General features: G+C 42.0%; 1 protein-coding gene across 1 annotated transcript in view; it reads left to right on the top strand.

Annotated features, from left to right (window-relative positions):
• The first annotated feature begins 11128 nt into the window (after nucleotides 1-11128).
• GTF2F2 (general transcription factor IIF subunit 2) overlaps nucleotides 11129-13926 on the top strand; it is a 151477-nt gene continuing 148679 nt past the window's right edge. The window contains exon 1 of the mRNA XM_047755778.1: nucleotides 11129-11387. Coding sequence (XP_047611734.1) covers nucleotides 11322-11387 — 66 coding nt within the window. The 5' untranslated portion in view covers nucleotides 11129-11321. The remainder of the gene's footprint in view (nucleotides 11388-13926) is intronic.

The following is a 13926-nucleotide window of genomic DNA, read 5'->3' as shown; positions in this document are numbered from 1 at the left end:
CAGTCCTCTGTTGATGGACATTTTGGTTGCTTCTGTGTCTTGGCTACTGTAAATAGTGCCTTGATGAACATTGGGGTGCCTGTATCTTTTTGAATTATGGTTTTCCCTGGATAATGCCCAGAGTGGAATTGCTGGATCAGACGGTAGTTATATATTTAGTTTTTTAAGAAACCTCCATACCGTTCTCCATAGTGGTTGGCTTACATGCTGGTAGGCTTACATTCCCACTAACAGTGTAGATGGGTTCCCTTTTCTCTACACCCTCTCCAGCACTTACTGTTTTTAGACTTTTTGATGATGGCCATTCTGTCTGGTAAAGGTGGTAGCTCATTGTAAATTTTTTTTTTTTTTTGAGCTGCTGCTGCTGCTTCTTCTTTTTTTCTTTCTATAGCTGCACCTGTGGCAGATGGGAGTTCCTGGGCTAGGGGTCTAATCAGAGCTGCAGTTACTTGCCTATGCCATAGCCACAGCAACACGGGACCCGAGCTGCATCTGTGATCTACAGTGCAGCTTGTGGGCAACACTGGATCCTTCACCCACTGAATGAGGCCAGGGATTGAACCTACATCCTCATGGAGACTGTGTGGAGTTCTTAACCCAGTGAGCCACAATGGAAATCCTCATTGTAGTTTTGATTTGCATTTCTCTAATAATTAGTGATGTTGAGCATCTTTTCATGTGCTTTTTGGCCATCTGTCTGTCTTCTTTGGAGAAATATCTGTTTAGATCTTCTGACCATTTTTTAATTGGGTTGTTTGTTCTGATATAAAGCTTTATGACATGTTTATATATTTTGGAGATTAATCCTTTTTCAGTCATGTGTGTGAAGATTTTTTGGGAGCTCCAGTTTTAATGGGTCATGAAGGGTCTTCTTGCTGGGTGATCAAAGAATGTTGTGGGAAAAATAAAACAAAAAAGACTATGGCTTTGGGGTTGACGAATAAAGAGGATGCAAGTCTGGGAATCAGAGTAGCAGGTGGATTGAGAGCTGGCCTCCCTGAAGCGTTACTCCAGCACTCAAGATGCATTTTGGAATCCAAGTATTCATTGGCCAACTGCCCAGGCTTCATGTGATGAAAACCTTATGTGGCCTTTTCTCAGGTCTGCGCCAGGATCAGGTTTTTATCTTCTGTCTCATGGGAATGATGTTGAGAAAGCTTTTCCAAAGAAGGAATGATAGAATTTGAATATAACTGTTTTGTAATCCTTAATGAATTACTGGGTCTTGGCAGTACTCATCAATGGCTGCCAATATCTCAAAAATAAAGAAACTAGACATGATATATCTCTGCTGGAAGTACACAAGGGCTTATATGAAGGAAATCATTTTCACCTCCACCAAAATCAAGCCCTATTCTGATCATGCCTCAAGATCTAACCAGCAGTTTGTAGGAAATAAAAGAGAAGGAGAAACATCATAAATAATAACTTGGAGATGGAATGAGCAATATATAGAATGTAGAAAAGTGTACAGGAAAACTAATCTAGTTTTGTTTGTGGTGGTTGTTGTTGTTGTTGTTGCTTTTGGCCTCTCACACTGCATGTGGAAATTCCCAGGCCAGGGATTGAACCCTTATCACAGCAGCAAACTGAGCCAGATCCTTAACCCACTGCTTCCCAAGAGAACTCCCTAATCTAATTTCCTTAACAATGAGAGACAGAGACAGAAAGACAGCGAGGGAATGAGAACTAGGGGACATCTCTATGGAATTCAAGCTGCAGCATATTGGCTCAAACACAAAACCTGGAGATGATGCTCATGACAGGCCTGGCTCTCTTCTGATAAAAGACGTAACCTGCCTGAGTTCCCACGGTGGCTCAATGGGATCTGTGGCATCTTGGGAGTGCTGAGAGCAGGTTCTATTCCTGGCCTGGCACGGTGGGTTAAGGATCCAGCATTGTTTCAACTGTGGCTTAGATCTGATCCCTGGTCCAGGAACTCCACATGCCTTGGGGTGGCCAAAAAAAAAAGTAGCTTGCTCTAGCAAGCTCTCCTTTTCTTGGTAAAGGGATGGTGTACTTAAGCAGGCCCTTAAAAGGAATCAGGAGAGTTTCAGACTCCCAGCTCATCAATAAAACCACACTGCCCTTTCCCCTACTCTCTGGCTATGAAAAGAAGCAGCTTCCATAGGGGTTTGCTTTCCCTGAACATCAGGAAGCTTCCCCACAGTGCTAGCAGTGTTTTAGATCTCAATTAAACTCTTCTTTCTCTTCACCTCACTATGAGTCTGAAAATTCTCCTTCCAACCTGTGTTAGGACCATGACAATTTCAGCCAGTTACAGGGTAGAGCCCTTATTTGGATTCCAAATCAAACTACAAAATAAAAAAAAAATTTTTTTAAAGTTTAGGTGTTTTTGGAGTTCCCATCGTGGGACAGCAGAAATGAATCCTACTAGGAACCATGAGGTTGCAGGTTCAATCCCTGGCCTCCCTCCATGGGTTAAGGATCCAGCTTTGCTGTGAGCTGTGGTGTAGGTCTCAGACGTGGCTCAGATCTTGCATTGCTGTGGCTATGGTGGAGGCCGGCAGCTGTAGCTCCAATTTGACCCCTAGCCTGGGAACCTCCGTGTGCCATGAGTATGACTCTAAAAAGCAGAAAAAAAAAAAAAAGAGTTTAGGTGTTTTTAAAAATTGTAGTAAAATGTACATAATATTTACCATTTAGGTAATATCTTAACCATTTTTAAAGTGTATTATTTGGTGTCATTAAGTACATTCACATTTTTGGGCAATCATCACCATCATCCATCTCCAGAACTCTTTTCATCTTGAAAAACTGAAATTCTGTACTCATTAAACAACTCGAGCTTCCCCCTCCCCCTAGCCTCTGACAACCACTATTCTACCTAGTTTTTATGAATTTGACTACCCTAGACTCCTCATATAAATGGAGTCACATGTATTTATCCTTTTGTGACCAGCTTATTTCACTTAGCATAATGTCATCAAGGTTCATCCATGTTGCATCATGTAACAGAATTTGATTCCTTTTTTAAGACTGAATAATACCCTGCTGTGTGTATAGACATTTTGTTTATCCATTCATCTATTCTTTGACACTTGAGTGCTTCCACCTCTTGTCTCTTGTGAATAATGCTGCCATGAAAAAATAAATATTTTGGGAGTTCCATGGTGGCCTAGTGTTTAAGGATCCAGTGTTTTCATCACTTTGGTGCAGGTTTGATCCCTGGCCTAGGAACTTCTGCACATCATGAGTGTGGCCAAAAAATTATGTATATAGGAGTTCCCATTGAGGCTCAGTGGTTAACAAACCGAGTTAGTATGGATGAGGACTCAGGTTCAATCCCTGGCCTCGCTCAGTGGGTTAAGGATCTGGTGTTGCCGTGAGCTGTGGTGTAGATGGCAGATGTGGCTCGGATCCCATGTTGCTGTGGCTGTGGTGTACGCCAGCAGCTACAGCTCCAATTTGACCCCTAGCCTGGGAACCTCCATATACCAAGGGTATGGCCCTAAAAAAGAAAAAAGAAAAAAAAAATTATGTATATATTTTGAAGATCTGGCCAAAGCAATATATAATTCTTTATTCTTCCTTTTTTTTTTTTTTGTCTTTTTGCCATTTCTTGGGCTGCTCCTGTGGCCTATGGAGGTTCCCAGGCTAGGGGTCGAATCGGAGCTGTAGCCACCGGCCTACACCACAGCCACAGCGACGCAGGATCCGAGTGGCATCTGCAACCTACACCACAGCTCACGGCAACACTGGATCTTTAACCTACTGAACAAGGCCAGGGATCGAACCTGTGTCCTCATGGATACTAGTCGGGATTGTTAACCACTGAGCCACGACGGAAACACCAAAATTTTTTTTTTATTTTTGTCTTTTTGGGGCTGCACCCATGGCATATAGAAGTTTCCAGGCTAAGGGTCGAATCAGAGCTGTAGCCGCTGGCCTACACCACAGCCACAGCAATGCCAGATCCAAGCCACATCTGCGACCCACACCACAGCTCACGGCAACACTGGATCTTTAACCTACTGAGCAAGGCCAGGGATTGAACCTGTGTCCTCATGGATACTAGTCGGGTTTGTTAACCGCTGAGCCATGACAGGAACTCCCAATTCTTTTCCCCATTTCCCTTTTCCTGCTAGTTTGAGAATGTGGACTTTGTGGTCCATCATGTAGACAAGGACAACACTCTAGAGATGGTGAAATAATAACATAGAAGAACCTTAGGTCCCCAACAACGATATGGAGCAGCACCATCATCAACTCAGTTGTTAGATGAGGGAAAAGTAAAAATTGCATTTGACAAAGCTATTGCAGGAGCTCTACTTATAGAAAGGAGCCTTACACTGAACTTCTCTTGACTCTACCCATTGATGGGGGAGGCACATCCTTGCTTCAGCTAATATTTTCACCTCACCCTGCATGTAAAAACTGTCCTTACCCTGATGTTTTTGTATTTGGGTAGCAAGTCTGATCCCTTAATAAGGAAGCCCCCAGCTTTTGATCTTATTAGGACTATGGACATAATTCCTCATTGATATTCAGCACGCATGGCTTTCCTGGCTTTGAAATCTGAACGCTAGTGAGGATCCATCTGTTTAATATGATATTTTAAGATTTACTGTTATTTGAGATTTTTATCTGGGCACTTTGATCAAGTATTTCAGTGCTGTTTCCTAACTCTTATTTAATATGTAAAGTATAATATAAATGTTTTGGTAAATCATATATGAAAAAAATTGGATTTCCTTGCAGCAATGACAAATTAAATTTTCTCATGCTTTATTTAACACTTTATTCCAAGAGTAATCCCTAATGGGCAATTAAACTGTCTTACTGAGAGTGAGGGCTTCTAGCAGGACACAGTAACCATATGTTACATCAGACATAAGACACTTAACAAAAGCAATACAACTGAATTATGTCATCCATCATGCTGGAACATTCGGAGTCTTGTCTCATCTCCCAGAAGGAGCAATGCTGTATGTGTTTATGAGTGACTTTTGTTCTGTTTTCTTGAACTGAGTGATCACTTAGTAAACTGTCCTTTTTTAAAAAATTGAAGTATAGTTGATTTATAAAATTACATCAGTCTTACATCCACTGTAGAAAACACTGTGGAGGTATGTCAGAAAACTAAATGTAGAACTACCTATGATCTAGCAGTCCTACTCCTGGGCATCTATCCAGACAAAACTTTCACTGAAAAAAAATACAGCAGAAATCGATAGAACATTGTAAATGTTCATTGCAGCACTATTCACAATAGCCAAGACATGGAAACAACCTAAATGTCCATCAACAGGTGAATGGATTAAGAAGATGTGGTACATGTACACAATGGAATACTACTCAGCCATAAAAAAGAACAAAATAATGTCATTTGCAAAAACATGGATGGAACTAGAGACTCTCATACTAAGCGATCTAAGTCAGAAAGAGAAAGACAAATACCATATGATATCACTTATATCTGGAATCTATTATATGGCACAAATGAAACTATCTACAGAAAAGAAACAACCTCATGGACATGGAGAACAGACTTGTTGCCAAGCGGGATGGGGAGGGAGTGGGATGGACTGGGAGCTTGGGGTTAGTATTTGAAAACTATAGCATTTGGAGTGGATAAGCAATGAATTCCTGCTGTACAGCACAGGGAACTATGTCAGATCACTTGTGATGGAACATGATGGAGGATAATATGAACAAAAGGATGTGTGTGTGTGTGTCTGTGTGTGTGTGTATAATTGGGTCACTTTTCTGTACAGCTGAAATTTATAGAATATTGTAAATCAACTATAATAAAAAAATTTAAGGGAGTTCCCATTGTGGCACAGCAGAAACAAACCCACCTAGTATCATTGAGGACACAGGTTCGATCCCTGACTTCATTCAGTGGGTTAAGGATCTGCTGTTGCCCTGAGCTGTGGTGTAGGTCACAGACACAGCTCAGATCTGGTGTTGCTATGGCTGTGGTGTAGGCCAGCAGCTATGGCTCCAGTTGGACCCCTAGGTTGGGAACTTCCAAATGCTGCCGGTGCAACCTGCAGCAAAAAAAAAAAAAAAAAAAAAGCAAAAATTAAAAAAAAATTACATTAGTCTCAGATGTATAACAGTGATTTACTTTTTTATTTTTTTTTTTTTGTCTTTTTGTCTTTTAGGGCCGCACCAGGGGCATGTGGAGGTTCCCAGGCTAGGGGTCGAATGGGAGCCGTAGCTGCCAGCCTACGCCAGAGCCACAGCAACTCAGGATCTGAGCTGCATCTGCGACCCACACCACAGCTCATGGCAATGCCGGATCCTTAACCCACTGAGCGAGGCCAGGGATTGAACTGTGTCGTCATGGAAGCTAGTCGGGTTCATTAGCCACTGAGCTATGACAGGAACTCCAGATATATCACAGTGATTTAATATTTTTATAGATTATACTCTATTTAAGGTTATTACAAAATAATGGCTGTATTTCCCTGTGCTGTATATATTATCCTTGTTGTTTGTTTTATACATAAATTTGTATCTCTTAATCCCCTCCATCTCTCTCCTCCTTCCTTCCCTCTCCCCACTGGTAACCACTAGTTTGTTCTTTATATCTGTTATTCTGATTCTGTTTTGTTATATTCATTTGTTTATTTTCTAGATTCCACATATAAGTGATAACGTAGTATTTGTCTTTCTCTGTCTGACTTACTTCACTAAATGTAATACCTTCTAGGTCCATTCTTGTTGCAAATGGCAGAATTTCTTTTGCATGGCTGAGTAGTATTCATTCATCTTTTTTTTTAAATTTTTGTCTTTTTTTTGTCTTTTTAGAGCCGCACCCACAGCATATGGAAGTTCCCAGGAGCTGCAGCAGCCGGCCACAGCAAGAGCAATGCACCATCTGAGCCACATCTGTGACCTACACCACAGTTCAGGCAATGCCGGATCCTTAACCCACTGAGCAAAGCCATCAGTCAAACCTGCATCCTCATCATGGGTGCTAGTCAGATTCACTTCCACTGAGCCACAACAGGAACTCCTTTTTTGGTTTGTTTGTTTATTTTGGTAGGCAAGAAATAGGATAGGGCACTTGTGAGAGATGCAGGCAGGCAGCAAGGAGGCTCTGCTGGTATTTCTATTTTTAGTTTTTTGAAGAACTTCCATGTTGTTTACCATAGTGGCTGCACCAAATTACATTCCTACCCACAGTCTCTTTCCTCCATATGCTTGCTGATGTTTGCTATTTTTTTATTTTTTGTTTTTTGGTCTTTTTGTCTTTTGTAGGGCTGCAACCATGGCATGTGGAGGCTCCCAGGCTAGGGGTCTAATTGGAGCCATAGCCGCCGGCCTACACCACAGCCACAGCAACGCCAGATCCCAGCCACGTCTGGAACCTACACAGCACAGCAATGCCAGATCCTTACCCCACTGAGCCAGGCCAGGGATCAAACCCACAACCTCATGGTTCCTGGTCGGATTCATTTCCACTGCACCATGACAGGAATTCCCAAATGTTTGTTATTTGTAGGCTTTTTGATGCTAACCATTCCACCAGGTGTGAGGTGATATCACATTTGTGGTTTTGATTTTCATTTCTCTGATGTTAATGACATTGAGCATTTTTTTGACATTGTTTGTTTTTTGATTTTTTTTTTACCATGCCCCAGACATGTGGAAGCTCCTGGGCCAGGGATCGAACCTGCGCCACAGCAGTGACCCAAGCTGCTGTAGTGACTGCTGCCAGATCCTTAACATGCTGTGCCACAAGAGAACTCCTGAAGCTGAACATCTTTTCATGTTCCCATTGGCCATCTGTATGTGTTCCTTTTCTTTCTTTCTTTCTTTTTTATTACTCAATGAATTTATTACATTTATAGTTGTACAGTGATCATCACAATCCAATTTTATAGGATTTCCATCCCACACCCCCAGCTCATCCACCCACCCCCAACCTGTCTCCTTTGGAAACCATAAGTGTTTCAAAGTCTGTGAGTCAGTATCTGTTCTGCAAAGAAGTTCATTCTGTCCTTTTTTCAGATTTCACATGTCAGTGAAAGCATTTGATGTTGGTGTCTCATTGTCTGGCAAACTTCACTTAGCAGGATAATTTCTAGGTCCATCCATGTTGTTTCAATTGCCGTTATTTCGTTCCTTTTAATAGCTGAGTAATGTTCCATTGTGTATAAGTACCACAGCTTCCTTAGCCACTCCTCCGTCGATGGACATTTAGGTTGTTTCCATGTCTTGGCTGTTGTATATAGTGCTGCAATGAACATTGGAGCACATGGGTCTTTTTGAGTCATGGTTTTCTCTGGATAGATGCCCAGGAGTGGGATTGCTGGGTCAAATGGTAATGCTATTTTTCGTTTTCTGAGGAATCTCCATACTGTTTTCCACAGTGGTTGTGCCAATTTACATTCCCACCAACCGTGTATTAGCGTTTCTTTTTCTCCACACCCTCTCCAGCACTTATGGCTTGTAGACTTTTTGATGATGGCCATTCTGGCTGGTGTAAGGTGGTACGTCATAGTGGTTTTGATTTGCATTTCTCTAATGATGAGTGATGTTGAGCATCTTTTTGTGTGTTTTTTGGCCACCCATATGTCTTCTTTGGAGAATTGTCTGTTTAGATCTTCTGCCCATTTTTTGATGGAGTTGTTCGGTTTTTTTGGTATTGAGCTGCAGAAGGTGTTTATAAATTTTGGAGATTAATCCCTTGTCAGTTGCATCATTTGCAAAGATTTTCTCCCATTCTGTGTGGTGTCTTTTCGTTTTGTTTAGGGTTTCCTTTGCTGTGCAGAAACTTTTAGGTTTAATCAAGTTCCATTTGTTTATTTTTGTTTTTACCGTCATTACTCTAAGAGGTGGATCTGAGAAGATGTTGCTGTCATTTATGTTGGACAGTGTTTCGCCTGAGTTTTCCTCTAAGAGTTTTTTTAGCATCTGGTCTTATATCTAGGTCTTTAATTCATTTTGAGTTTATTTTTGTGTATGGTATTAGGAAGTGTTCTAATTTCATTCTTTTACATGTGACTGTCCAGTTTTCCCAGCACCACATTGAATGGGCTGTTGTTTCTCCGTTGTATATTCTTGCCTCCTTTGTCATAGATTAGTTGACTGTAGGTGTGTGGGTTTAGTTCTGGACTTTCTATCCTGTTCCACTGATCTATATGTCTGTCTTTGTGCCAGGACCATATGGTTTTGATGACTGTAGCTTTGTTTAATTAATTAATTAATTAAAATAAATAAATAAAACAGATGCCAATGACTCTATTTCCAGTATAAAGAGACCACTGATGGCATGATTGGGTAGTAATGATACCTAAAGTATCTGCACTGGATCTGCCTAAGTGACCACAAGCAGAAATCCAGGGAACCTGTGTGAGGATGGATATTAAGGGTTTGGGATCATGGCAGAAGGAACATAAAGCTGGATCAGGCCCAAATTATCTATATCAGGCTACAGTAGGCCCTTGGGAGGGTGAAGGATCTGGCTGCAATATCTGTTATTCTGGTGTCCAGAGTAAACCTGTGAGTCTGCTTCATGGAGCCCTCTTTCTCTCACAGCTTGTAAGCATCCTCTTCAAGCTGACAGGAGATTGGAAAAGGACAGATAGGAGAAGTGTGTTCTTTGTTTTATAGTGTATGAGGATGGGGTGCTGAATCAATTGCTCTTTTTTTTCTTCTTCCTTATATAATCATTTTGATATCCTCACTTTTTCTTTTCTTCTCTAGGTGTTCCTTCTTCTTTAGTCATTTATTCTCTCTCAACCCCTGTAAACACACAAACACACACACACCTTTTAAGGATTCCCATAAACTATAGATTAATGCCTATGTTTTACTTTAAAGCTCATTACTAGGGTGATCTAGGCTATGTTAATCCTCTTCTCTCATGGTCTCATATTTCAGTTTATTCCTTCTATTTGATCAAAGCTTAAGGCAGTCTCGTTATCCACCTGTCCTTTATATGTTTTGAGGCTGTTTCCCAAGCTGTGACACAAGAATGCAATCTTCCCTTTCAATACATGCCTGGTCTCCCTTTTTTTCCTATTGGTTTTCCCAGCTAATCTCAAAGACTTGACAGCTTTTCCCAGCCCTATGCTGCACGGACACGGAACTTTTTAAATTATGTGTATAACTCTGATGAGGGATTCAGCACATTTTTTTGGGCCATTCTTACAATATCTTACTGTTTGTTTCTTCCAGCACATGTTCATTCAGCAGCCAAAGCCTATTGAAATCTGACAAGGTGTCAGCACTGTGTTAGATGCTGTTAATAAAAAATGAATAAAACACTTTATCTGCCTAGGATGAGCTCAGAGTCTAGAAAGCAAAGGCAGCATGTAAACATGTATATAATAGTGCATTGTGGTAAGTATCACACCCTTCTTTCTGATGTGAAGGAAAATGAACTTCCTCTGGGGGAGTTGATAAAAGCTCTCAGAGGCAGTGAGATTTCCATTAGTCTTGACACCTAAGTAGGAGTCTGCCAATCAGAATTCAAGGGTGAGAATAAGGGTAAAGGAAGAAGAGGGCATCTGAGTAAAGGGAATCCAGCGTATAGAGGCCCTGAAATAATTGAGGAGCATGCTGATGTGTCTGGAGAGGTCTGATGGGTTAAGTGTGGTTGGATGTCTGGTGAATTGAGTGGCAGGGATGAAACTTACAGGGCCTGTGTGGAGAGGATTGAATTTTGTTCTAGAGGCAAGACTCTTTAAGCAGGGGAGTGTAACAATCAGATTTGTCTGTTACATGTCCCTTGTCATTGATCTAATCACAGGGCTTTGGGTTTTGGAGTCTGAAGGGGTTGTGCTCTGCTTGTTTAAATGGAGGTGCGCAGGGTAGCCTTTCAATTGAGACCGCTGTGCTAATTCACTTTATTACTACCCTGGCCTCCAAATGCTGTCTCTCTCACCATGGCCAGGGTTGGACATATACTGACAGCCTTTGTCTCTCTGAACTCCATTTGTCTGTTTTGACACCTTCCATTTTCAGTTACACTTACATGATCTTTACTGATCTGTATTGCTGACGTTTCCGCCCATCCTTTCCTGTGTTTTAAACACTCTGGCACAGCCAACAGCAGCAGCAGCAGCAGTAGCCACGCCCACTCAAGCAGGCTCCCTCTCAGGAAATTTGTCCGCAGCAGCGCGCCGTAGTGACGGTAGCGGCGCGCAGGCGCAGTTCTCGGCTCCTGGCGGCGTGTTCCTCTTTTCCTCGGGCACCCGGCATCCCGGTCGGTCGGTGGACGCCGACTCTTCACAGCTTCTCATTCGCGGCCTTCCCTGTGCTTCGGTCGTTCGCCCCGCAGTTCACCCAGCTCCTGGGGCCGCTGCTCAGGTTTGTACGCCTCCGCTGGCGACAGACCCATGGCTGAGCGCGGGGAACTCGACCTCACGGGCGCCAAACAGAACACGGGAGTGTGGCTGGTCAAGGTAAGGTTTGGGCGGATCTTGCTTGTGCTCCTCTTTAAAGTAGTTGAAGTGACTTGAGACTGTCCCACCCCGTGTACCTTTTAAACTTCTTTACGGTCGTCTCGTTAGATCTTCGCTTATTGAGAGGCAGGATTCCTTGTTACGCTCGTTTGCAGACAAGGAAATTAGTTGAGGGACGCCCGAAGCCTTTTAGCCAATTAGGAGTCTGAACCTGCTTGTGATGGATCTCCTTTCCCCATAACCTGTTTTTTTCGGGACCCTGTCTTGATGTTCTCTCAATGTGACCGATGCATTTTACCCTATACTGAAGAATTTCTGCGTCTTTTCTTGGTGAAATTGATTTTAGTTATCAGTCTGTGTGAGGAAGTTGGGTGTCTGCTTCTTGTACAGTTTTTTTTTTTGCAGCCATTGGGTAGAACTGACCCCTTCGTACCCCTAAAGTGTTCTTTTAGGTTGATGGCTCTTATGGAGTTCTCAGGAGCGCTGAGAGAGCTCTGAATTCAAGGAAGAAGAGGTCATGGACTGGAGAGTTCTTTTAGAGTACAACTGGGTCTCCTAAAAACTAATTGTCAATTAATTTTTTTTTGTAAAGAGAGCACTTAGCCCTTAGCAAAGTATTTGTACTTTACTTTTGCATATTGGAGAGTGTTGTCTCTTAGGAGGGTTTCATAAGGCATGTGTGTTCAAAGTGTGATGATGACAGTCTTTGAAACTGAAATGAGATGTAGGGAAATCTTTGGTTTGTTAAATGTATTCATTTATTTTACTTTTTACTTATTTTCATTTTTGGCCACCCCGCGGCGTATGGAGTTCCAGGAATCAGATCCGAATTGCAGTTGCAACCTGAACCGCAGCTGCAGCAATGCTGGCTCCCTAACCCACTGTGCTGGGCCTGGGATCGAACCTGCTTCCCAGCACTCCCAAGATGCCACCGATCCTGTTCCGCCACAGAAGGAACTCCTAAATTTTTTTAGACTTTGATCACATGACTGAGTTCTCATCAGTTAAATGTGAGCCGCCCTTCCTGTTTATCTGTCTTAAATCTCTCTTATTCACCAGCATATTAAACCTGTGTTATAGTCTTCAGAGCACTTGTCAGAGTCTTAAGTGTGTCTCTGTTCAGTGTTGTTTACCTCCCTTTGATCAGCACACACACAGTACCATTTCAGGAGACTAGGATCCTTGCCTGTCACACTCAGAATTGTATTTGACACATAGTAATAGTTCAGTAGATAGGTGATGAATGAATGAGCGAACTCTTATTCGTCAAGCCTAGCTTTAGGCTCTGGCATTCATTTGACCTGTCACAGCTTTATCAGTACCATGTAAAATGATGGAATAAGTGTCTCTTTTCTCCTGCCTACCAGGTGGAGGGGAATCATTAGGGAGGAGATCTCTGTTGGAGACTTAGAGCTTAAAAAAATGGTGAAGCTTGAGATGTTGTGTTCGGGCTTGGAGCACCATAAAATGCTCAACAAATGGTGTTTGCCTTCCAGAGATTTGGTTTGTTGAACCGAGGCCACCCATGGTATCTCTGTAGTATACCATGGCGAGTGGAACCAAAATCCAGGAGGGAAAATGCCCAGTAAGATGGTGTGTCCTGGAAAACAGAGAGATCACTGCGCCTAGAGGAGAGGATTGGGACCATATACTCATAATGTCACACTGGGAGATGGAGATGTCTTAACTCTACCAGAAGTGAGGGACCTTTTGGAGGGTTTTAAGTAAAACAGGGAGGCTCATGATTGTTTTAGGAAAAAAAAAAAAGCTTGAGGGGAAGATAACTAGTTAAAATTAGACAATTGTCACAGGCTCATAGGCATTTGATAGTGAGGTCTGAGAGGTTAGGGAAATTTCTTCCGCGAAAGTTGTCAGGATATGATGACTGAGTAAAGGAGGATGTGAAAGGATGTAATTAATTGAAAATGAGCTTAAGAAATTTTAGTGTTCTATTTGGCCATTAGACTACATTTTATCACTTTAAAAACACCTCAGCTCAAACCACATTGATTTGTTCTGTTTCGTGAAGGTAGTTGTAATGTTTTGTTTATTTCTTGCAATATCATTGTTTCCTCCTATCAGTTTGGCATGTAGTATTTCTTTTTCTAAACTTAGGTATCAAAGAAAATAACAGGCTTGCAATTATTGCATCTTTCCAGGGTGTGAAAGAAGTTTTTCTTTTTTTTTTCCTTTTTTTTTTTAACCCGTTTTTGTCCTTTGACAAACTTTGCCTCTGAAAGAGGATAAGAATTGCTAGGAAATACTTTGTATTCTAAAATCTGTTCATGTTCCCATTTTGACAACTTTTATTTCTGCTTTAATTAAAGGAGTCCAAGAAGGCAGTGAGTTTTGATTTGCACGCCTGTCAGATAGTTTGAACTTGTTTCATTTCCCCAGGGTTAGCATCTGGTGTGGGATTTTTTTTTTCCTGCTGCACCCACGACATATGAAAGTTCCCAGGCCAGGGATCGAATCCGAGCTGGAGCTTCAACCTATGCCACAGCTGTAGCAACACCAGGGATCCCACTGCCAGGGATCA

The sequence above is a fragment of the Phacochoerus africanus genome, chromosome 13 (assembly GCF_016906955.1).
Source record: "Phacochoerus africanus isolate WHEZ1 chromosome 13, ROS_Pafr_v1, whole genome shotgun sequence".
Lineage (NCBI taxonomy): Eukaryota > Metazoa > Chordata > Mammalia > Artiodactyla > Suidae > Phacochoerus > Phacochoerus africanus.
This window is presented reverse-complemented; position numbering and strand designations above follow the sequence as displayed.